Source organism: Oncorhynchus kisutch, linkage group LG11 (genome assembly GCF_002021735.2).
Source record: "Oncorhynchus kisutch isolate 150728-3 linkage group LG11, Okis_V2, whole genome shotgun sequence".
In the NCBI taxonomy this organism is placed as follows: domain Eukaryota; kingdom Metazoa; phylum Chordata; class Actinopteri; order Salmoniformes; family Salmonidae; genus Oncorhynchus; species Oncorhynchus kisutch.
Window position 1 is genome coordinate 13,219,439 of NC_034184.2, and position 24,766 is coordinate 13,244,204.

Consider the following 24,766-nt stretch of genomic DNA (forward strand, 5'->3'; position numbering starts at 1 on the left):
GTCATCATCACTGTAACAGCCTTGCCAGAAGCTGGGAATGTTAACTATTTAGCAGCCAGGACATGAAATGCTTTGAAGACCATCTGAGGACACTTCCTCTTGATAAGGATGTAGTATCCCGTTGAACAGGTCAGCACACACTGTACATATATTTTTTTATATTTTTCTTTTATTTTGTGTTATTGACTGTACGTTTGTTTATGTGTAACTCTGTGTTGTTATTTGTGTCGCACTGCTTTGCTTTATCAGTTCGCAGTTGTAAATGAGAACTTGTTCTCAACTGGCCTACTTGGTTAAATAAAGGTGAAATAAATCAAGTAAAAAAATTTTTTAAAGGGCTTTGGATGCCTCTGTGGGTGCTTTCTAAAGAGATATTGGAAATCAGTTTCATTACTCTGTGCCATGAAAATTGAATGAAGAATTAAATAAATCATATAATCTATAAATACATTAATCTGTTGGTGTTTAAGACGTCACAGACTGAGGATAGAGACAGGTTTGTGGGCAGAATGGTTTAATTTGACATCAGGCTTGTGACACCTGAGGGTTCTAAACGGTAAGTATAGTCAGGTCAATTGATAACTCGTTTTGGGAGATGTAGCCTGCCCACTACAGCTTCAGGTGTACAGGTGTCTTTCTATATGATGGGACATATAAAGATGAATCATACTGTAAACGAACCCTTAAAACGTTTGCTCATTGGGGCTATATTTTGGAATATGTGCTCGCTGGAAAGCGTGCTCGTTCATACAGTATATTCCCCTTGCATGTTCTCTGCTGCTGATTCGACGATGGCCACGTCAGTTTTTGACTAGCCCGCCCCTTGTTCACCGATACTCTGTTGAAGCTGACTGCACTAGCGGCGTTGTGCAGCTACGAGACCGGCCACAAGAAGACACAGTACTTTATGATACATTCTGAATTATAAATACGGATTTTGTGGGTTATCATAAAAAAAAACTACTGGCATTTAATCGTGTCCTATCTGTGTCCATGTCTCTTAGCCTACTTGCCCAGGTAAGTTTTTCTTTGCGCTCAACTTTTTGTTTTGCTTATGCATTTTACCATTTCATTCGGCTATTTGTTTAAGTATGAAGGCTATTCACTAACCTTCTATAAATGTAATCTCTCAAATATCCATAGACTCACTGTGTCAAATGAAAGTAAAGTATGGGGTAAAGTTGTTTTGGTTTGTTTAAATTGTTTAATGTTACCTAACTGTCTATTCACAATCAAGTCATCATATTTTATATCTGGAACTATGTATGCAGTCTATGTATACGGTTCTATGGTCCTGTAGCCTAACTTTAGCCTAACATGCACATATGTTATTGTGGGATAAGTGTCTTGGGTCTGTCCATAGATCATTTGTCATGAAACATAATCTGGCCTGCAGTATATTTTAGGGTTGCTTGTGTTGCAATATATAACAGGTCTATGCTTAGGTCTTATCAGATCAACAATATTGTCCACAAATTATATGTATTATAAACTGAATGTTTCAAGCCCTGAATGCTGATTGGCTGAAAGCCCTGGTATATCAGATCATATACCACTGGTATGACAAAACGTTTAGGTTTACTGCTCTAATTGCGTTGGTAATCAGTTTATAATAGCAATAAGGCACCTCTGTTATTTCACTGTTGCATAGGGGGACCCACTAACTGACATATCAACACATTAATGATGCAGCCTCTCCAAATGTAAGGGTAGCAACACTACTTAAAACAAAGGTCTCATTACTCTGACCTCATTAGGGAGATCACCCAATATAATTGATTGGAGAGCTTGTTAGCTTCACAGCTAACTCATGAAACACTAGATGGAATCAGGCAGATCAATGGAGAGGGTAGGCTCTGTGGTAACATGTTTGTTACTCAATAGCAATGTGCTCTTGGTGCTTAGCTTGCAACACCAGGCAGGTCTAATTGATCTATTCAGTACACCTGTTTAAACCATCACATGCCTCTATAGATGTTTGGTTTTCAGTTTTAGCCAGGCGCCGGTCTTACTTGTGCATATTGGACCCAAAAGACCGAGCAAACACCTCAAATCTGAATCTTATGATGAGGTATTCCTTACAAGTTGGCCTTGTCCAATGAGATCCCTTTATTTGAACCCTGGCCAATTGTACCTGTGCCCCATATTCCTCCCATGTGATCCCTTTGGCAGAGACAGAACTATCGACATTTATCCACAATCTTTGATTGACGCAACAAGGAACATGTACATTTAAGAGGTGTGAACTCCCAATACGGGGTTGGAAAGAGAAAGAAAGGTAAAAGGGGATTAGAGAGAAAGAAGGGTAAAGAGGGGTGGTTGGAGAGAGAGAAGGGTAAAGAGGGGGGGTTGGAGAGAGAAAGAAGGGTAAAGAGGGGTGGTTGGAGAGAGAGAGAGAGAAGGGTAAAGAGTGGGGGTTGGAGAGAGAGAAGGGTAAAGAGGGGGGGTTGGAGAGAGAAAGAAGGGTAAAGAGGGGGGGTTGGAGAGAGAAAGAAGGGTAAAGAGGGGTGGTTGGAGAGAGAGAGAAGGGTAAAGAGTGGGGGTTGGAGAGAGAAAGAAGGGTAAAGAGTGGGGGTTGGAGAGAGAGAAGGGTAAAGAGTGGGGTTGGAGAGAGAGAGAAGGGTAAAGAGTGGTGGTTGGAGAGAGAGAGAAGGGTAAAGAGTGGGGGTTGGAGAGAGAGAGAAGGGTAAAGAGTGGGGGTTGGAGAGAGAGAGAAGGGTAAAGAGGGGTGGTTGGAGAGAGAGAGAAGGGTAAAGAGGGGTGGTTGGAGAGAGAGAGAAGGGTAAAGAGGGGTGGTTGGAGAGAGAGAGAAGGGTAAAGAGTGGGGGTTGGAGAGAGAGAGAAGGGTAAAGAGTGGTGGTTGGAGAGAGAGAGAAGGGTAAAGAGTGGGGGTTGGAGAGAGAGAAGGGTAAGAGTGGGGGGTTGGAGAGAGAGAGAAGGGTAAAGAGTGGGGGTTGGAGAGAGAGAGAAGGGTAAAGAGGGGTGGTTGGAGAGAGAGAGAAGGGTAAAGAGTGGGGGTTGGAGAGAGAGAATGGTATAGAGTTGGGGTTGGAGAGAGAGAGAAGGGAAAATAGTGGGGGTTGGAGAGAGAGAGAAGGGTAAAGAGTGGGGGTTGGAGAGAGAGAGAAGGTTAAAGAGTGGGGGTTGGAGAGAGAGAGAAGGGTAAAGAGTGGGGGTTGGAGAGAGAGAGAAGGTTAAAGAGTGGGGGTTGGAGAGAGAGAAGGGTAAAGAGTGGGGGTTGGAGAGAGAAAGAAGGGTAAAGAGTGGGGGTTGGAGACAGAGAGAAAGAAGGGTAACGAGTGGGGGTTGGAGAGAGAGAAGGGTAAAGAGTGGGGGTTGGAGAGAGATAAGGGTAAAGAGGGGTGGTTGGAGAGAGAAAGAAGGGTAAAGAGGGGTGGTTGGAGAGAGAAAGAAGGGTAAAGAGTGGGGGTTGGAGAGAGAGAAAGGGTAAAGAGTGGGGGTTGGAGAGAGAGAAGGGTAAAGAGGGGTGGTTGGAGAGAGAGAGAAGGGTAAAGAGGGGTGGTTGGAGAGAGAGAGAAGGGTAAAGAGGGGTGGTTGGAGAGAGAGAGAAGGGTAAAGAGTGGGGGTTGGAGAGAGAGAGAAGGGTAAAGAGTGGGGGTTGGAGAGAGAGAGAAGGGTAAAGAGGGGTGGTTGGAGAGAGAGAGAAGGGTAAAGAGTGGGGGTTGGAGAGAGAGAATGGTATAGAGTTGGGGTTGGAGAGAGAGAGAAGGGAAAATAGTGGGGGTTGGAGAGAGAGAGAAGGGTAAAGAGGGGGGGGTTGGAGAGAGAGAGAAGGGGTAAAGAGTGGGGGTTGGAGAGAGAGAGAAGGGTAAAGAATGGGGGTTGGAGAGAGAGAGGAGGGGTAAAGAGGGGTGGTTGGAGAGAGAGAGAAGGGTAAAGAGGGGGGGTTGGAGAGAGAGAGAAGGGTAAAGAGGGGGGGTTGGAGAGAGAGAGAAGGGTAAAGAGTGGGGGTTGGAGAGAGAGAGAAGGGTAAAGAGTGGGGGTTGGAGAGAGAGAAGAGAAGGGTAACGAGTGGGGTTGGAGAGAGAGAGAAGGGTAAGAGGGGGGATGGAGAGAGAGAGAAATAAGGGTAAAGAGTAGGGGTTGGAGAGAGAGAGGGGTAAAGAGTGGGGTTGGCGAGAGATAGAAGGGTAAAGAGGGGGGGTTTGGAGAGAGAGAGAGAGAGGGGGGGTTTGGAGAGAGAGAGAGAGAGAGAGAGAGAGAGAGAGAGAGAGAGAAAGAAAGAAGGGTAAAGAGTGGGGTTGGAGAGAGAGAGAGAGAGAGAAAGATAGAAGGGTAAAGAGTGGGGTTGGAGAGAGAGAGAGAGAGAGAGAGAGATAGAAGGGTAAAGAGTGGGGTTAGAGAGAGAGAGAGAGAGAGAGAGAGAGAGACATAGAAGGGTAAAGAGTGGGGTTGGAGAGAGAGAGAGAGAGAGAGAGAGAGAGAGAGAGAGAGAGAGAGAGAAATAAAGAAGGGTAAAGAGTGGGGTTGGAGAGAGAGAGAAAGAAGGGTAACGAGTGGGGGTTGGAGAGAGAGAGAAGGGTAAAGAGGGGGGATGGAGAGAGAGAGAAATAAGGGTAAAGAGGGGTGGTTAGAGAGAGAGAGAAAGGGTAAGGGGTGGTTAGAGAGAGAGAGAGAAAGAAGGGTAAAGAGGGGTGGTTGGAGAGAGAGAGAAGGGTAAAGAGTGGGGGTTGGAGAGAGAGAATGGTATAGAGTTGGGGTTGGAGAGAGAGAGAAGGGAAAATAGTGGGGGTTGGAGAGAGAGAGAAGGGTAAAGAGGGGGGGGGGGTTGGAGAGAGAGAGAAGGGTAAAGAGGGGTGGTTAGAGAGAGAGAGAAAGGGTAAGGGGTGGTTAGAGAGAGAGAGAGAGAAAGAAGGGTAAAGAGTGGGGGTGGAGAGAGAGAATGGTATAGAGTTGGGTTGGAGAGAGAGAGAAAGGAAAATAGTGGGGGTTGGAGAGAGAGAGAAGGGTAAAGAGGGGGGGGGGGGGTTGGAGAGAGAGAGAAGGGTAAAGAGTGGGGGTTGGAGAGAGAGAGAAGGGTAAAGAGTGGGGGTTGGAGAGAGAGAGAAGGGTAAGAGGGGTGGTTGGAGAGAGAGAGAAGGGTAAAGAGGGGGGTTGGAGAGAGAGAGAAGGGTAAAGAGGGGGGGTTGGAGAGAGAGAGAAGGGTAAAGAGTGGGGGTTGGAGAGAGAGAGAAGGGTAAAGAGTGGGGGTTGGAGAGAGAGAGAAGGGTAAAGAGTGGGGGTTGGAGAGAGAGAGAGAAGGGTAACGAGTGGGGGTTGGAGAGAGAGAGAAATAAGGGTAAAGAGTAGGGGTTGGAGAGAGAGAGGGGTAAAGAGTGGGGTTGGCGAGAGATAGAGGGTAAAGAGGGGGGGGTTGGAGAGAGAGAGAGAGAGAGAGAAAGAAAGAAGGGTAAGGGGTGGTTAGAGAGAGAGAGAAAGAAGGGTAAAGAGGGGGTGGTTGGAGAGAGAGAGAAGGGGTAAAGAGTGGGGGTGGGAGAGAGAGAATGGTATAGAGTTGGGGTGGAGAAGAGAGAGAGAGAGAGAGAAGATAGAAGGGTAAAGAGTGGGGTTGGAGAGAGAGAGAAAGAAGGGTAAAGAGTGGGGGTTGGAGAGAGAGAAGGGTAAAGAGGGGTGGTTGGAGAGAGAGAAGGGTAAAGAGGGGTGGTGGAGAGAGAGAGAGAGAGAAGAGAGAGAGAGAGAGAGAGAAAGAAAGAAGGGTAAAGAGTGGGGGTGGAGAGAGAGAGAGAGAGAGAGAGAAAGAAAGAAGGGTAAAGAGTGGGGTTGGAGAGAGAGGAGAGAGAGAGAAGAGAGAGAGAGAGAGAGAGAAAGAAAGAAAGGGTAAAGAGTGGGGTTGGAGAGAGAGAAAGAAGGGTAAAGAGTGGGGGGTTGGAGAGAGAGAAGGGTAAAGAGTGGGGGTTGGAGAGAGAGAAGGGTAAAGAGGGGTGGTTGGAGAGAGAGAAGGGTAAAGAGGGGTGGTTGGAGAGAGAGAGAGAGAGAGAGAGAGAGAGAGAAAGAAAGAAGGGTAAAGAGTGGGGTTGGAGAGAGAGAGAGAGAGAGAGAAAGAAAGAAGGGTAAAGAGTGGGGTTGGAGAGAGAGAGAGAGAGAGAAAGAAAGAAGGGTAAAGAGTGGGGTTGGAGAGAGAGAGAGAAAGAAGGGTAAAGAGGGGTGGTTAGAGAGAGAGAGAAAGAAGGGTAAGGGGTGGTTAGAGAGAGAGAGAAAGAAGGGTAAAGAATGGGGGTTGGAGAGAGAGAGAAGGGTAAAGAGTGGGGGTTGGAGAGAGAGAGAAGGGTAAAGAGGGGTGGTTAGAGAGAGAGAAAGAAGGGTAGAGGGGGGTTGGAGAAAGAGAGAAAGAAGGGTAAAGAGGGGGGTTGGAGAGAGAGAGAATCAAGGGTAAAGAGGGGGTTTGGAGAGAGAGAGAGAAACAAGGGTAAAGAGGGGGGGGAGAGAGAGAAACAAGGGTAAAGAGGGGGGGTTGGAGAGAGAGAGAGAGAAACAAGGGTAAAGAGGGGGGGTTGGAGAGAGAGAGAGAGAAACAAGGGTAAAGAGTGGGGTTTGGAGAGAGAGAGAAACAAGGGTAAAGAGTGGGGGTTGGAGAGAGCGAGAGAATAGTAAAGAGTGGGGGTTGGAGAGAGAGAGAGAATAGTAAAGAGTGGGGGTTGGAGAGAGAAAGAAGTGTAAAGAGGGGGGTGGAGAGAGATTAAAAGAAGCTATGGATGTTTGTTGAAGAAGCAAAAATGTTTTCTTAGTTTAGGAGAAGTGTTGCTCTCTTTTCCTTGGATTCAAATAGAGCAACAGCTAAGAGGAATGTAAGGTAATTGGATGTCGCAGGGGGAGTGAAGAAATGCAGTCTTATCTTGTATGTTTGTTCACCTGGTTAAGTTAGTGAGGGAGGGGAATTAAAAACGGGACTGGAGTTTGGCAAGTAGGAGATGGGTCAAATGAACACTGGTTGGGATACCTGACAAGTCATTATTCTGTATAAAATCCTGACTCATTCAATCAATTCAATTAGAGATAACTGAGAGCAGGTTAGTGTTTTTTGTCATCTTGTTCTGGGGGAGCCCTAAACCTAACCCTAACCTTAACCCTGACCCGAACCACACTGCTAACCTTAATGGCTAACCTTAACATTAAATGAAGAGAAAAGCACATTTATGTTTTCATACATTTTTACCATATAGCCAATTTTTTATTTGCCGCTTGCCCATCTAGCAGAAGTCGCTCAGTTCTGCCTACAGGGCAAGATTCATGATAATAAACACCGCATCTCTCCAGTCTTTTGATCTAGCTGTGTATTTTTGCGTGTGTGTTTGTGTGTCTGTGCGTGTATCTCTCCAAACCCTGAGAACTTGATCCAGTACAGTAACACAGCCAGCCAGTCTCAGACCTGAAGGTGGTTTGGTTCTCCTTGTCCGTCTCTGATGTGATGTGATGGAGAGAGAGAGAGAGAGGCCAGAGATGTTGCTCCCAGGAATCTGTTCACGCACACAACTCCTATTAGAGCCGGGCTTCTCTGGTTTACATCTAGGGTGCATCCCAAATGGAACCCTATTCACTACAGTGCAATCCTTTTGACCAGAGGCCTATGGGCCTATGGGCTCTGTTCAAAAGTAGGGACTAGGGTGCCATTTGGCACGCCACCATACCATACCATACCTCACATGCCAGGCAGTGAACATCTACCATGCCTCAGCTTGGCTCACAGGCATGGCAGATACATGCTGGAGGAGGAATGGATGGATGGGTCTGTGGTGTAGCCTAAAGCACAGATGTTCAGGAAACCCCCTGAATTCTCCACTTGTATCATTTTGGCCTATTTGAAATTTGTTTAGAAATTTTGAGCCAGTTGAATTACTGTCAAAACAGAAACTATTGTAGCAGTTACTACTTGGGTAGTGGCAGGAAAACAGACTAGAGTAGAAAAAGGAGTAAAAAATTTGGTGAATACACAAAATTGACCGTACCAGCTGCACTCCAAACACAAGATGATTTATGTTTCACTATACTCCTGTGTGTGCGTTGCCCATGCACCGGGTACCATGACCTACCATATATAACTCCCTGTCTCGCCCTCAGCAGACGACATGTTTTCAGTGAGGCCAAGTTCGCTTCCCAGATCCAGATAACCAGCGGAGATCAGGCCTGGAAGAGAGAACCAGCACAGACCCATAGAGAGGGAGGTCAGAGCCAGGACAGAGCCCAGAAGGAAGGAGGAGAAAGGCCAAAAAGAGGGAGTCTGGACGGTCGGACGAGGGGAAGAAGAGATCCAGGGATTAGGGGCTAATCCAGGCCACAACCAATCCCCAGAGAAGTCCCCCCTTTTTGCTTCTGAAAACACAGACAGCCGCCCGGATTACTGCATTAAACGTATTACCTTTTAGAGACTTAACATAACAGGGTTTGGTTTCAGCCCTGCTCAGATGCCTGGATATGCGTGCCTCTGAAAACAAATGACCAGAAGGAGAGGAGGAGGAGGACAGGGCAGGGGGGAGATGCTGGGACATATAGGAGACGTATAGGAGACGTATAGGAGACATATAGGAGATGTATAGGAGACGTATAGGAGACATATAGGAGCGTGCCTTATAGACAGGTGGGGATAAACCTCTGTGCTACAGCTGTGTCTGCAGGAGTCAGACCAAAGGTCAACTAAGTGGCCCTCTATCTCTCTCTTTCCAAGCCCCTTCGAGTCTGGTAAGGACAGACTCGACCCCCACTGAGCGTGGGCCAAAGATCCTCTGACTGAAACAGGATTACAGTAGAGCAGAGCTCCAGGACCTTCTGTTAGTAAAGTATGATGGAGTCAAGGTACCTCTCCTCCTCTTGAAATACATGATTGAAACTGAGGAGTGTCTGCTTCATATTCACACACAGGCTAAGAAGGGCATGATTGCTTTCGCCTCTGCGGCTCACAGTCACACAGGAGAGTTAGTAAGAGATGTTGAGGTAGTGGCGTGAACTCTGACTGTATGAAGTCTGGTTATGACTGTCTGGTTAGTGCTCTCTAGAGGTTCAACATCACACCTAATAGAAGTCTGGTGAGTAGTCCCCTGGTACTGCTCTCGCTCCTCTGGTCTATGGTGTGAGGTGTGCTTCCTCCCTCTGCTGCTCCCAGCTGCCCCTCTTAAAACGCCAGCCAGTCCAGACCTAGAGAGAACCTGGGACTGTAGTTAGGAGCAAATTGAAAGTCTGCTTTAACCGTGACGCAATTCCATTCAGAGGTCTGTTCCAAGTCATTAATAAAGCCAGGCTATTGCGCGTGGGAGGGCCTCGGCAGTGGAAAGCACTTAAAAGAACCAGAAGACCTTGTCAGTGTACTCTACACTATCAAAATATTTCGGAAAGCGATATCCATTACTCCACTGGTTAAAGATAACACAGGGAAATGATTTGCCCGTCTCCTGCCAGCGTTGACCCACTGGTGTATTTTGTGTAATTAAAGTCAGAATAGTGATTTTCCTCGCTGACTTTTGTCAGTATTTTGTGCACTTTTGGCCCTGTGTTTTTTATCTGGTAGAACAAACTTTGCATGTTTGTATACGAGGTTCCTGCTGCTGGTGACATCAGTTTGAAGTGCTGAATGAGGGTCCCTACCCTGCTCTTAAAGACAGATAAAACAAGTATTTCAGTGAAATATGACGTGATATGATTAATTAGCCCTCACGTTGTAGCAAGACACAGGACGAGAGAGAAACAAAATACCCTGAAACTCCCAGAAAAACCAGACTGACGTTTAATTTGTTCACGAGAGCAGCGACAGGAGAGTTACTGTGGTCTAAATTTAGAAAGTTCCAGAACAATGGACTTTGGAACCCGGAACTTTGATGTCTAACAGAAGGGCAGGGTCTGTAGAAAAAGCTGATCCAGTTACTTTCTAACTGAATGTTCCAGTTAGGGAAGTGTTCTGCCAGACCCCTACCTGGTTCTCTGTCAATACACCAAATCAATCTCTAGCAAAGAAAGTCCCCTCAGAATACCTAGACTGTTGTTATAGCTGAATCTGAGCCTCTCCTAGATGGAGAATCAAATACATTTTTTTTGCTTCATTTTAATAAATGGTTCCAGTGTACAACCGCAGGAGGGATATTTGCAGCTGGTACTGGGCTTCTTCCTGAGCTGATGTTTTATAAACCCAAAGCCCAAAAGAACTGTCGAGCCCAGCGTCTCTGACCACACTCAAACTGGAGGCGGATTCCAGGAACTGAACGGCATACTTTTCTCCTCCATTTCTCTCCACTTATTCCAGCTGGATATGGATGACAACAAACAGCAGCAAATGGGACTGAAATTGCAAACAGCACATGATAACAAGAGAATACAATAGATTTCTCCATTACTGAGGTTGACCCTACAAAACCTGATGTTGAAATTCTATTCAAAACCTAAACGATCACAATCATTACTTTTGAAACACACAATCCCCCTGGGAGCATTTCTAAAGCAACTCTCCAGTAACAGTTTCTCTAAAGATATTTGAAACTAAATTTTCATCCCATTTTTTAGAGGACTTAAAAGGGATTTTTGTCATTTTTAGAAGACCGTACCCTTGGCCATCACCATGAACCTGGGGAAGATCCCTGGGCTGAAGGGCCTGGTGGCCGGCTCTCAGGGGAAACGTCGTTTCAAAGGTGACCTCACCCTGGACATGATCAGTCCGCCGCTGGGGGACTTCCAACATACCATGCACGTGGGCCGCGGAGGGGACGTGTTCGGGGACACCTCGTTCCTCAGCAACCATGGGGGGGCCACCAACAGAAACGGGGATGTTGATTCTGTCACAAGCCCTGACAACAAGATTGGGGCGTTCTTCTCTCGGACCCTCCGGCGTGTTCGGAAGACACCAGAGCGTCCCAGGGGAGGATCCAAGGACCTGTCCCCGCCACCCCCTCCCATATCCCCCATTATCAAGAATGCAGTGTCCCTCCCCCGACTGGATGTGGACTCACCAAATGGCTGCCCTGCTAAAAACCTCTTCCCCGCCTCTCCTACCTCCCTGGAGGAGACCACTTATGGTTATGGTGAGTCTTACTGTACACCTACATTCACACACACACCTATGCATATACACACACATATGTACATACACATTCATATACACACTCACACACAAACATACACATTCACACACATTCAGATACATTTGGGGCGGCAGGTAGCCTAGTGGTTAGAGCGTTGGGCCAGTAACTGAAAGGTTGCTGGATTGAATCCCCGAGCTGACAAGGTAATCTGTCGTTCTGCCCCTGAACAAGGCAGTTAACCCACTGTTCCCCGGTAGGTATTGTAAATAAGAATTTGTTCTTAACTGACTTGCCTAGTTAAATGAAAGGTAAAATAAATATACACACATAGAGATACACATTCACACTGTATGCATGCATCCACACAATAAGTGAACATGCAACTGTACCTGTGGAGGCTTGTAGTAGCTCCTGGACCTAAAGTCTCAGCTTTAGCTCAGCAGGCTAACAGTCTTGTTGCATGCAAGAGACTTGGATTTGATACATGGTCAGTCATAGAAGCAGTAGCTGCCATTGGACAAGCTGTAAAAACAGCTGTCATGATGAATCACCAACCCTCAGCAGCTTGTTGTGTGAGAGACACGCCAGACATGACTGTGCTGCTATGCGTCTGGTCTGAGGCCCAGTGTGACTGACATTACAGTTTTTACAATCACTTTGGCACTAATTTCAGAACCTTGTGGTAATCTTTTACAACTCTAGACACAAAACGGTCATCACTTGTAACACAGGATATCCAATGTTCAAAACATTGCATTGTGCATTAATATCTTTAAAGAAACCTTGCACTTACAGAATCATTGGTTCAAATAACTATTTATCATGAAATACTATACTATTTAGATTACCCACACACAAGATACCGATAGTTTCACTGTGTAGTTGTTCGTTCAATCATTAAATATTATAGTGCAAAATGTGATACATGTTTCATTATGGTTCTACACGTAAATACATCACTGTAAAAGGACTAGTAAAGAGAATACCACAGACAGTGGAATCATTGAACAAAATCTGAAATGTATTGTTGAAATACAATAAAATCACAACATTGATTCAAAGAAACCTAAGCAAAAATAATTAGCTACAAAGAAAAAAAAATACAGTAAAATGTCAACTGCACCTGGCTTACTGTAAAAAGCAAAACAAAGGATTGATTATTGTACTTCTATATTTCCATCAACCTTATCTTGTGGATTTGGCCACAGGTTCTTATCCACACTACAATGGATATTTTCATTAGCCAAACATCTTGGGAAGAATCTTCGGGCATGGCGAATCCAGGCCTGACACTGGTCTGCCGTGATGTCATTGCATGCGTCATCCATGGCCTGGAGAAGGGTGGCTTGTTTGTGAGGGCGCCTATCATATACCTTCCACCTCCATGTGGAGAAAAATTCCTTAAATCGGGTTAAGGAAAGGAGAACATGGGGGTAAGTACAGGATGGTAAATTGTGGATGGCCCTGAAACCATGCTTGCACCATTTGAGCATGGTGGAACCTGACATTATCCCACACAATGACATAGGTCACACCATCAGCTCTACAGACCTGATTTAGCTCATCAAGGAAGGTTACAAGGAGAGCTGAGAGTTGTTTTAGAGACACCTGGTGCCTTTTCAGCATGCGTGCAATAGTTGGCAAACTTATGGCTTCCACATTGTTGAACAAGTCCTCATTGTCCAAGATGTGCTGTCGAATTTATGTAAGGCGAATATAATTTCTGTCCTGAACCAAATTGAGCACAGCCTGCTCTTGTTGGTCAGTCAGAATTTTGCCTCTGCCTCACCTATTTGGCCTAGTCTCAATTCTGCAAGGAAAAGTACAGTGAGAACACATTTAGTCACATCACCTACTCTGTGGTACACATTGGCATGCAGTATACAGTCATTTGACAATTGAGAGTAGTCTAATGTTTAGTGCATGCTGAAGACTTACCGGTTCTCATTGCGGAAAGTTCTGATGATTCAGGCCACGGTTGATCTTCTGAGGTTTGGTTGAATCATTGTAGCTGCCTCAGTCATTGTCATGCCACGATTTACGACATGGTCTACAACTATTGCTCGGATTTCATTGCTGCCGCTGCCTTGTCCTCTACCACATTCCCCCACATCTCTTAAACGAGGCCCACGACCACCTCTCAGAAGAGGTTCTTGTCCCCTGCCATTCCTTTGACCACCACGTCCTCCCACTGCTTGACCTCTGTTGTGACCTGGATCACCTGCCGGTTCCGTGTTATCGCTATGTTGTTGTAGGTGGATACCACTCATTTCCATATATTCTCGTACCACAATGTGAAATCAATCATCAGTAACGAGTTGGCAGTATTGGAAAAGCAATTACTTTATTAGGTACACCTGCATGTTAACGCAAATAGCCTGCTTCTTCGAACAGTGAATCATGTGACTGCCTGCAACTCAATATATAGAGTATATAGAGTAGAGCGCTTTAGTTGATGTTCGACTAAACATCAGAACGGGCAAGCTCCGTAATCTCAGCAACTTTGATCGTGGTATGATTGTTGGTGCCACACATCGTGGTTCCAGCATCTCAGAAACAGCTGCCCTCCTGGGATTTTTACGCACTACAGTCTCTAGAGTTTACAGAGAATGGTGCGATAAACAAAACACATTCAGTGAGCGGCAGTTCTGTGGGAAAAACACCTTGTTAATGAGAGAGGTCAGAGGAGAATGTCCAGACTTATTCAAGCTAACAGAAAGGCCAAAAATGCTCAAATAACAGGCATTTAAAACAGTGGTGTGCAGAAGGGCATCTCTTAACGTACAACACCGTGAATAATTCAGGCTGTTATGGAGGCAAAAGGGGGTCCTATCCAGTACTAGATAGGTGTACCTAATAAAGTGGCCGGTGAGTGTACAGTAATGTCAAATCTGAAAACATGGTCTGGAAAAGTGTTACATGGGACCATAGAAACAGCATCTGATAAAGAATGATGATGAAATATTACATCCATAGACAATTTAGTCCAATTGGTTCATGTTCCACAGTAATTGGTGTCAGTGGATCTCGTTATCCTGAAACTTTCATGATCTGAACATGTAATATTGTTAATCAGTTTCCATAAAACTTTGCATTCAGAGTCATGCAACAGTTGCTTATCATTTTGAGCAGTTGTATCAATTGATAGTTAGATCATTGTAATGAAATTAATAGACAGTCATCTCAGATGTAATGTGTGAATTTCATTTTGAAATGGTAATACTTTGATGGTAAGTTGTCATTTTGAACAGGTGATTTTAGTGCAATGAACAAATTATCTTAGCTTTATGTGTATTGTGTCCAAGCAATTGGAAATTGCTTGTGAGTTTTGTGTCTAGAGTTTAGAAAAAAGGTTCTGAAATTAGTGCCAAAGTGATTGTAAAAAACTGTAATACCCTCATGTCTCACGGTGGCTAGGAAAAACTCCCTAGAAAGGCCAGAACCTAGGAAGAAACCTAGAGAGGAACCAGGCTATGAGGGGTGGTGTTCAAATGTTCATAAATGACCAGCATGGTCAAATAATAATAATCACAGTAGTTGTCGAGTGTGCAACAAGTCAGCACCTCTGGAGTAAATGTCAGTTGGCATTTCATAGCCGATCATTGACAGTATCTCTACCGCTCCTGCTGTCTCTAGAGAGTTGAAAAGAGAGAGAGAGAGAGAGAGAGAGAGAGAGAGAGAGAGAGAAAAAATATATATTAAAAAATTCACACAGGACACCAGATAAGCACTACGCGATCAAGGGGGGACCTCAGAGAAAATCCCCGGCATGAGCTTCCCAAGGACAGCACGTTCAAATCAAAACAGCATCAACAAAGTTAGCAGCTAGCAGTAAAGCTAGCTAGCACTTCAATCAATCTAAAAGTTCTAAAGTAAGTGCTACATGATCAAGGGATAGTACTTTGTGTAGTATAGTATTCTACAGTATACAAAAAAGTATATAGTAAGCACTACACTACAGGGATACTACAGTATGGGGTATAGGATTCTACAGTATACTATAGAATTCTATTGTAAGTACTATAGTATTCTATACTGCCCTACCAAGCAGAAAGGAAGGACCTGCTCATTTGGTCAAAAATGAGTTAATGTCATTTTGCTACATTAAATACATGCTTAATCACGTGGACAAGTATCCTGCCTCTATTGTGTTTTGGAGATAATGAGGGGTCATTTTTAGCAGTAACTGTACTAGATTACTGTGAAACCAAGGTAAATAAAAGCTATTTTTCTCAGTTCCACGCAATGAGCAGTTACTGCCTTTTTGCTTGTTAGGGCAGTATAGTAAACTATAGTATTTTTTATGTGGGTATGCAGTCGTTTCTTAACGTACCTTGCATCTAGTTGGTTTCCAGTAGGCCATGAGAGCACTAGTGTGTGACAGGTCATGTGAGTGATCTGGCCTGAGAACAACATGCCTAAGAGGTGATGTCTAACTCAAGAGATAGAGCTTGTGTTTGAAACTGGCAGAAGACTCATCACTCTTTGATGACATAGTTTACACTGCCCTCTGTTGGTGATGGGAGAGCATCTATGGAAGTTCCTTTCTGAATTCTCCACTTACCTTCCCAGGAGAGACTGAGCATAGTCCACTTTACTTCCCAGGAGAGACTGAGCATAGTCCACTTTACTTCCCAGGACAGACTAGCATAGTCCACTTTACTTCCCAGGACAGACTAGCATAGTCCACTTTACTTCCCAGGAGAGACTGAGCATAGTCCACTTTACTTCCCAGGAGAGACTGAGCATAGTCCACTTTACTTCCCAGGAGAGACTGAGCATAGTCCACTTTACTTCCCAGGACAGACTAGCATAGTCCACTTTACTTCCCAGGAGAGACTGAGCATAGTCCACTTTACTTCCCAGGAGAGACTGAGCATAGTCCACTTTACTTCCCAGGAGAGACTGAGCATAGTCCACTTTACTTCCCAGGAGAGACTGAGCATAGTCCACTTTACTTCCCAGGAGAGACTGAGCATAGTCCACTTTACTTCCCAGGAGAGACTGAGCATAGTCCACTTTACTTCCTAGCAGAGACTGAGCATAGTCCACTTTACTTCCTAGGACAGACTGAGCATAGTCCACTTTACTTCCCACGACAGACTAGCATAGTCCACTTTACTTCCCAGGAGAGACTAGCATAGTCCACTTTACTTCCCACGACAGACTAGCATAGTCCACTTTACTTCCCACGACAGACTAGCATAGTCCACTTTACTTCCCAGGAGAGACTGAGCATAGTCCACTTTACTTCCCAGGACAGACTAGCATAGTCCACTTTACTTCCCAGGAGAGACTAGCATAGTCCACTTTACTTCCCAGGAGAGACTGAGCATAGTCCACTTTACTTCCCAGGAGAGACTGAGCATAGTCCACTTTACTTCCCAGGAGAGACTGAGCATAGTCCACTTTACTTCCCAGGAGAGACTAGCATAGTCCACTTTACTTCCCAGGACAGGCTAGCATAGTCCACTTTACTTCCCAGGAGAGACTAGCATAGTCCACTTTACTTCCCAGGAGAGACTGAGCATAGTCCACTTTACTTCCCAGGAGAGACTAGCATAGTCCACTTTACTTCCCAGGAGAGACTGAGCATAGTCCACTTAACTTCCCAGGAGCGACTGAGCATAGTCCACTTTACTTCCCAGGAGAGACTGAGCATAGTCCACTTTACTTCCTAGCAGAGACTGAGCATAGTCCACTTTACTTCCCAGGAGAGACTGAGCATAGTCCACTTTACTTCCTAGCAGAGACTGAGCATAGTCCACTGTACTTTCCAGGAGAGACTGAGCATAGTCCACTTTACTTCCCAGGAGAGACTGAGCATAGTCCACTTTACTTCCCAGGAGAGACTGAGCATAGTCCACTTTACTTCCCAGGAGAGACTGAGCATAGTCCACTTTACTTCCTAGCAGAGACTGAGCATAGTCCACTTTACTTCCCAGGAGAGACTGAGCATAGTCCACTTTACTTCCCAGGACAGACTAGCATAGTCCACTTTACTTCCCAGGAGAGACTGAGCATAGTCCACTTTACTTCCCAGGACAGACTAGCATAGTCCACTTTACTTCCCAGGACAGACTAGCATAGTCCACTTTACTTCCCAGGACAGACTAGCATAGTCCACTTTACTTCCCAGGACAGACTAGCATAGTCCACTTTACTTCCCAGGAGAGACTAGCATAGTCCACTTTACTTCCCCGGACAGACTAGCATAGTCCACTTTACTTCCCAGGACAGACTAGCATAGCTTCTTTGAGATTATTCATGAAGGTAGGACTAGGGTGCCAACTGGAATTTGATTTATACATCCTGTAAAATAGATTTTTAGATTTGTAAGTTTCTTGTCAATAATCTTTCACAAACCAAAATGTTAGGACTAAACTCCTCCTCCGTCTCTCCTCCCCCTCAGGTTTGGAGTCAGGTTTCGCCACTCTGCCCCGCCTCTCCCGTTCAGCAGAGCGTCAGTCGCAACAGGGAGGATCTATTTCCTGTACCCCCAATGCCCATGGCTGCTCGCTCACCGATGTCTCCGCCCTCCTGAAGTCCTCCGCATACCCCACCCTGACTTCTGACCCCGGTCACATGACCCAGTATGAGTCCCTGACCTCCATGGCCTCCTTCACCTTTGACCTGGGGCCCTCCCTCATGAGCGAGGTGTTCGGTTTGATTGACAGCCCTAACGGCCACCTAGAGCCCAGCCATGCCTGGGTGGCAGAGGAGCCAAGCTGCTCTGCATTTGGGTTTGTGACCAATGAAGGCTCGGAGATGGACTCGGAGATGGATGCCACCACTGCCTCATTGGTGGATTCTCTGCTTCGAGAAGACTGTAGCAGCAGGAAGAGTCCATATGGGATGGAGTGGGAAGAGGAGGAAGAGGAGGCTAGGAGAATGGAGATGAATGGAGGTGGGCAGCATCTTAAAGGGGCGGTGCCTGATTTAGTGATGGGCTCCCCGTCTAGACAGAGGCCTGCTATGGAGAGTGAGAGGTTCCAGGGTGCCACAGATGTGCTGGGGGTGCTCTACGGAGTTGGAGGGACCCTGAAGGGGCAGCAGAGGGTGGATCTGGAGGGAGAGGTGACCATGGGCCAGACCATGAAGAAAACACCTTACATCTGCATTACCCCTGATGAGGAGGAGGAAATCAAAGTCTGAACAGAACCGACAGACTAAATGGACAACAATTATTTTAACCAGAAGTACCTACTACAGATTTGGGATTATTGCTTAATTCCTTGTAAATACTTTTGTCTTAAGAAAAACATTTTTTTCTATCAATGAGGCTAGCTTATTGACCTGAGTCACCCTTGAACCCTTCTTCATCATATTCTAATATTCATTGGAGAAATTGAATTTTATAAGTCGTCAGAAGACTCACTTAAAGACTTTGCTATTATTTGTTGAAAGATTATGGAGGCTGACAGTTCCAAGCGAACATACTGTATGGAAGGAGCTTGAACAGGCTAATAATAGTTTTTAAAAGAGGTCACTGGAACCAGTGGCGAACAAAGAGATGGGGTAGAAAGTGTCAGAGTGTACCAGAGAAAGTGGTTGTTGGACACAGAGGAGTTACCATGGAAACACTAAAGATGTTGCTCAACAGTGTGTAAGTCTGTTAACAGCTGGTTATATATAGTCAGTTTGGACTTCCTGAGCAAAATGCTCAATGTGTGACTTCATAGAACTATTCAAGGCAACAGGCAGGACACAAAGATGAAGCAGTAGCCATTTCTAACCATTCAAACACTACACCAAGAGTGAGATCTTAAGTCTTAGAACATGACGTTAACTACAGGAAAATAATCATATTTTGGCTGGTGCTTACACTTTTTATTGGTCTACAGATACAGTGTGAAGCACAAACCCTGAGAAATGTACTCAGAAGTTAGAATAAGGTAATTTTGTACAATGTTGTAGTATAAGTATAATGTTTGGACAGTTCACATATTAACATCATACTCCATTTCGAAATGTTTCTCAAATTCATTATGGGTCTAACTCATATTGCTTTTTGAATTGATAGTCACCTGCTTGTCTACTATTCTGTCAACTAATGGTTGAATCCTCTTTTTAAAGCAGTGTCTTCTATCCATATAACTGTGCTGCTGTTGACACCAATGATATTTCTATAATGATAATAATAAATGCAATAAAATGTTTTTAATTAGCATTAATACTTTATTTACATGTCTGAAAACATACTGTACTACAAAACAGCTCTAAATCAATCACAACACATCATGCATATACAGAGGCTTCAAAGACTACTCAACATCCCTCGTATTCCAGACACAACAATCTCACCCACTACATCTACACCATAAGGATAAAGTGAAAATATGATTTTAGAAATGTTTGCAAATGTATTGAGAATTAAATACAGAAATATCGAATTTACACCCCTGAGTCAATACTTTGTAGAAGCATCTTTGGCATGTCTGCTTTTTTTTAACCAACTGTATCTACCAATAGGTGTCCTTCTTTGTGAGGCAAAGGAAAACCTCCCTTTGTGGTTGAATCTGTGTTTGAAATGCACAGCTCGACTGAGGGACCTTACAGATAACGTAGTCATTCAAAAATCACGTTAAACACTATTATTGCACACAGTGTGAGTCCATTCAACTTATTATGTGACTTGTTAAGCACTTTTCTACTCCTGAACTTATTTAGGCATGCCATAACAAAGGGGTTGAATACTTATTGACTCGAGACATTTCAGCATTTCATTTGTAATTAATTTGTACAAATTTTGAAAAACATAATTTCACTTTGACATTATGGGGTGTAGGCCAGTGACACAAACATCTACATGGAATCTATTTTAAATTCAAGCTGTAACTCAACAACATGAAAAAAGTCAAGGGGTGTGAATGATTTCTGAAGAAACTGTATAGCTCAAGCTACAAAGCACTTGGACCTGGCTGCAGAAGCCCAATACATCTCTGGCCTTGATACGCAACCAAACAAGGTGACACCAAATGTCAGGTTACAGTCTACATTTGTACCTAAAGCATAAGAAAACTTCTTTACACACGCTTAGATGACACTCTATATCTCTACCTCATCACTGCGCTATAGAGGTCACCTGTTTGCTCACCAGTACTGGGGGCTTGGGTGGTGGGATTTGAGGGGGCCTAATTGCACCCTTTTTGTTCGGGGCCTTCTTCAGGACCGGAGCTAGGGGCTTGGGTGCAGGGTGTGGCTGGGTTTTGGGTGCCTCTGCTGGGGCTGGAGGTGCTGGGGTGCTGGGTCTGGAGTATGTAGCGACCATCTGCTCTTTACCAGGGATGGACCGCTTATGCTGAAAGAAGGAACTCCTCGCTGTGAAAAGAGAGGAAGAGGTAGTTGGGTGTTGAGGATTGATTGAGGATAAGTCTTATTGTGACTATATATGTGCATTATTATATTAAGAGTATTTGTCTTTACATCGACTTGAAACTAAACCTGTTGGTTGTGGTAGTGCAACAGTTATTTATGACAACAGTTTCGTCATTAGAAGCCGTTGGTAATTTTGGCCACTGCTGCCATAGAACGTGGCTTCCTGTGTACGAAAGTGGAGCAGTACTTTGCCACTTATGCTGAGCTGGACTGTGACACACCACATGAGCTCTGTGGATGACTTCAGCGCTGTCAATAAATAGCGTTAGCTAGCTACCACATGAGTTCTGTGTTTTACTATGCACCATTAGCATGTCATGGAATGGCCGTGGAGGGTCACCTACGTTTGTATGATGAGGTGATTGTCAGTATAGCTTTGGGGGAGTCCGGTGGGGCCTCTAAGATGGGTTCAAGTGATTCTGATTCAGGGCTCTGCTTCTGGGTCGGACTGCAGACAGACACCGGTGGTGGGAAAGGAACCAGGGTTGGGCCAGGAGACAGTTTGGGGCTGGGTAGTGGGGATGTGTTGTGAACCAGTGTTGGGCTTGAGATGGGGAACGTGCTCTGGGTCTGGACTGAGGTACGGGTAAGTGGGGTTGAGCTAGGTGGGTCTGAGGCAGAGTTCCCCCAGGTGGTGGTTCTATGAACAAAGGAGCCTGACTTGAAGATGAATAGACCTCCACTGTTCTGTGATCCTGAGCTGAGGAGGAGACGGTTGGTGTTAGATAGCACACTGTTATAATTCAAAAGTGAACAAGTAAACTCTGTTCAAATGCCTATTGACAATGTTTCATTCCTGTTCTGTCTGTGTGTGTGGTACCTGATTGTTTTACAGAGAGAAGGATGAGAAGGGGTAGAGGAAGAGCATAAGGAAGAGGAGGAGGTAGTTCTGGCAAGGTTCTCTTTCCCAGACTCTGAGGGTTCAGGTTCTAACAAGGTCAAATCTGAGACCCCAGGAAGGTCAGGTATCTCAAAGTCCACCTCTGGAAAGGAACACAACATAGGTCATGTTGCATAAAAGATCCATAGACCTACCTAGCTTAGCTCAACACAGTAAGATAAATATGAATGGTCAAAAGGCATTCAGGCAGCTCGCTCTGGTATCATAGTGGCGAACTTCCACAAATGTCATGCAAACCAACTCATCACTTAAAGGACTCCCAGTACTCCTCCCCGGAACACAAGTAAACAGAACATTGAAGGTGGTACTGTACCTTCTGGAAACAGGCTGCTGGAGTATTTTATGAGAGGCTCAACCACCGCCACGACCTGGACAGAGGAGGCAGACGCCATGTCCAACAACGCTGCCTCCCTGAGAGAGAGGGGAAAATAGAGAAAAATAGACGCCGGTATAGAATTGGACAGAGGAGAGGAAAATTGAAGTAAGACAAAGAGAGAGGGAGGGAGAAAGAAAAGAGGTTAAAGTCAACTACTAAATAACACAGACCTAATCAGATTAGTAACAACAGAAAGTGACATCAGGAACAACACTTAGACATGGGGCTATTATGACAGCTATGATAGCTAGACAGTGTGGTTCAATTTCCTCTCTCTGTCACCATGTCAGTAGTACCCACCCCTCCATGTGAGGCCACAACAGATTGGGACCCAGTACTATGGCAATGTTACTAGGACTCATCCTGTTAACCGCCTGCTGCTCTGACAGACATGACAGGAACTGTACCAGGTACCTAATAGAGAGGAGAGGAGAGAGAGAGAGAGAGAGAGAGAAACAGAGAGAGCGAGACGGAGACAGAGAGAGAGAGGCAGATAGGAAGATATTCACAATCATCACACACCCTTCATCATTCTTGAGTGTTTATAACTTCACACAGGAATCTTTCAAGATCACAGGAGGTTGGTGACACCTTAATTGGGGAGGACGGGCTCATGGTAATCGCTGGAGCCGAATTGAGTAGAATGGTATCAGATACATCAAACACATGGTTTGTTGCAATTCCATTTGCTCCGTTCCATACATTATTATGAGCAATCCTCCCCTCAGCAGCCTCCACTGGTCAAGATCTGAGAGAGCTATGTACCGGAGGTTGTTGTAGTTTTCTGATGGTAACTTCTTCAGCACAATTTTAAACTGCTCAAGTTTGTCTGTCAATTCTTTCTTCCTAAATAATGACGGGGACAGGCAGAGAGACGTTTTATGAGGAGAGAGAAATTTTATAAAGACACTATAAACTGTATGCTTCTAACATGTAGACCAATCAAGGACCTTACCCTGCTGCTTGAAACCAATCATTGTAGAGTTCAAAGGTCATGAGAGGTTCAGGCAGCTCTCTCAGGTAGCTTTTCAAAGCCCCTACATTGAAAAAATAGAAGATGCTGCTTAATGCCTACGTGTTGTTGTACTGTCAAGTAAACACATTTGAAACTTGAAAACCTTGAATAAGTAGTTTCAACAGGGACATTCTCTCTGACCTGCGACTGCGTGAGGGTCAGTGAACTCGCTGTGGTTCATGACTCCTCCATCCAGACTGCTCTTCAGTCTCTTCACTACCGAGGCTGCTGCCGCCAGACGAAACAGACCCTGAGAGAGAGATGGAGGGAGAGAGATAGAGACCAATTTTATCCAGGAGGGCATTATCGCAGACTGGCTAGTTAATGAATTAAATCCCATTCACATGAATACCATGTAGTAGATTAATAATTTCAGTCCTCACCTCCTCCCTCATGCCGGTGTGCAGCAGCATGTGAACACACTCCTGGATGGGAACAGCGATCTCCCTGCCGCTGTCATACAGGTGAGTCAGCAGGGGCTCCCCGTATACCTTCCCCCTAGAGTTGTTCTTCTGGGAGTCTGTGGTAACACATACTGGTGACACACTGGACAAATACTACTGTAGGCAGGTGGGAGCAACACATTGGATAGGGTGAGTTACCTATGTACAGTATGTACACATACTCACACACACATACTCACACACACACACACACACACACACACACACACACACACACACACACACACACACACACACACACACACACACACACACACACACACACACACACATACATACATTCACACACATACAAACCTACTCATTCAAGGGTTTTTCTTTATTTGACTATTTTCTACATTGTAGAATAATAGTAAAGACATCAAAACTATGAAATAACACACATGGAATCATGTAGTAAACAAAAAAGTGTTAAACAAATATTCTTCAATGTAGCCACCCTTTGCCTTGATGACAGCTTTGTATACTCTTGGCATTCTCTCAACCAACTTCATGAAGAATGCTTTTCCAACAGTCTTGAAGGAGTTCCCACATATGCTGAACACTTGTGGCGGCTTTTCCTTCACTCTGCGGTCCAACCCATCCCAAACCATCTCAATTGGGTTGAGGTCAGGTGATTGTGGAGGCCAGGTCATCTGATGCAGCACTCTCCTTCTTGGTCAAATAGCCCTTACACAGCCTGGAAGTGTGTTTTGGGCCATTCTCCTGTTGAAAAACAAATGATAGTCCCACTAAGCGCAAACCAGATGGGATGGTGTATCACTGCAGAATGCTGTGGTAGCCATGCTGGTTAAGTGTGCCTTGAATTCTAAATAAATCACTGAAAGTGTCACCAGCAAAGCACCCCCACGTCACCACACCTCCCCCTCCATGCTTCATGGATGGTGGGAACCACACATGCAGAGACAATCCATTCACCTACTCTGCATCTCACAAAGACACCAAAAATATCATATTTGGACTCATCAGACCAAAGGACAGATTTCCACCGGACTAATGTCCATTGCTCGTGTTTCTTGGCCCAAGCAAGTCTCTTCTTATTATTGGTGTCCTTTAGTAGTGGTTTCTTTGCAGACATTCGACCATGAAGGCCTGATTCACACAGTGTCTTCTGAACAGTTGATTTTGAGATGTGTCTGTTACTTGAACTCTGTGAAGCATTTATTTAGTGGAAAACCCTGGAATGAGTAGTTGTCTCCAAACTTTTCACTGGTATTGCACATACATACATACATACATACATACATACATACATACACACACACACACACACATACATACACATACATACATACATACATACATACATACACACACACACACACACACACACACACACACACACACACACACACACACACACACACACACACACACACACACACACACACACACACACACACACACACACACACACACACACTATTCACCTGTTTGATTGTGGCTTTCTTTTAGCTCAGTGATGTTTCGTTCCAGGAAGTCATGGGAATTCTTATGATGTTCTGCTTGTAGTTCCAGCAGCTGAGAGGGCACAAACCAGGCACTTATCAAATTTAATTCCTAATAGCACATGATAATTAACCAAAGTAAAACACAACTTGAAAGAGAGGACAA

The 24,766-nt window shown here is 44.9% G+C and overlaps 2 protein-coding genes and 1 long non-coding RNA gene across 5 annotated transcripts in view; 1 reads left to right on the forward strand and 2 right to left on the reverse strand.

Moving 5' to 3' along the window:
• LOC109900000 (cdc42 effector protein 1) lies at window positions 1-19,385 on the forward strand. 3 transcript variants are annotated; one of them, XM_020495706.2, is made up of 3 exons: window positions 1-129; window positions 8,080-11,018; window positions 17,431-19,385. In XM_020495706.2, the coding sequence occupies exons 2-3, from the start codon at window positions 10,559-10,561 to the stop codon at window positions 18,171-18,173; spliced, it is 1,203 nt and encodes a 400-aa protein (XP_020351295.1). In that variant the 5' UTR covers window positions 1-129; window positions 8,080-10,558; the 3' UTR covers window positions 18,174-19,385. The 3 variants fall into 3 exon arrangements, with proteins under 3 accessions (XP_020351295.1, XP_020351293.1, XP_020351294.1); XM_020495704.2 differs by lacking the exon at window positions 1-129 and adding an exon at window positions 781-1,017 and having other exon boundaries at window positions 8,077-11,018; XM_020495705.2 differs by lacking the exon at window positions 1-129 and adding an exon at window positions 781-1,017.
• On the reverse strand, window positions 12,368-13,653 carry LOC116376171 (uncharacterized). The gene is made up of 3 exons (XR_004211569.1): window positions 12,957-13,653; window positions 12,570-12,828; window positions 12,368-12,418 (listed from the first exon to the last, which is right to left on the reverse strand). It is a non-coding gene; the product is annotated as an uncharacterized LOC116376171 (long non-coding RNA).
• The window catches only part of LOC109898929 (SH3 domain-binding protein 1), a 22,166-nt gene continuing 16,573 nt past the window's right edge, over window positions 19,174-24,766 (reverse strand). Inside the window, exons 9-18 of the mRNA XM_031835312.1 lie at window positions 24,583-24,673; window positions 23,072-23,208; window positions 22,830-22,938; window positions 22,629-22,710; window positions 22,439-22,519; window positions 21,974-22,087; window positions 21,611-21,708; window positions 21,217-21,379; window positions 20,741-21,096; window positions 19,174-20,339 (exon numbers count right to left, since the gene is read on the reverse strand). Coding sequence (XP_031691172.1) covers window positions 20,083-20,339; window positions 20,741-21,096; window positions 21,217-21,379; window positions 21,611-21,708; window positions 21,974-22,087; window positions 22,439-22,519; window positions 22,629-22,710; window positions 22,830-22,938; window positions 23,072-23,208; window positions 24,583-24,673 — 1,488 coding nt within the window. The 3' untranslated portion in view covers window positions 19,174-20,082. The remainder of the gene's footprint in view (window positions 20,340-20,740; window positions 21,097-21,216; window positions 21,380-21,610; window positions 21,709-21,973; window positions 22,088-22,438; window positions 22,520-22,628; window positions 22,711-22,829; window positions 22,939-23,071; window positions 23,209-24,582; window positions 24,674-24,766) is intronic.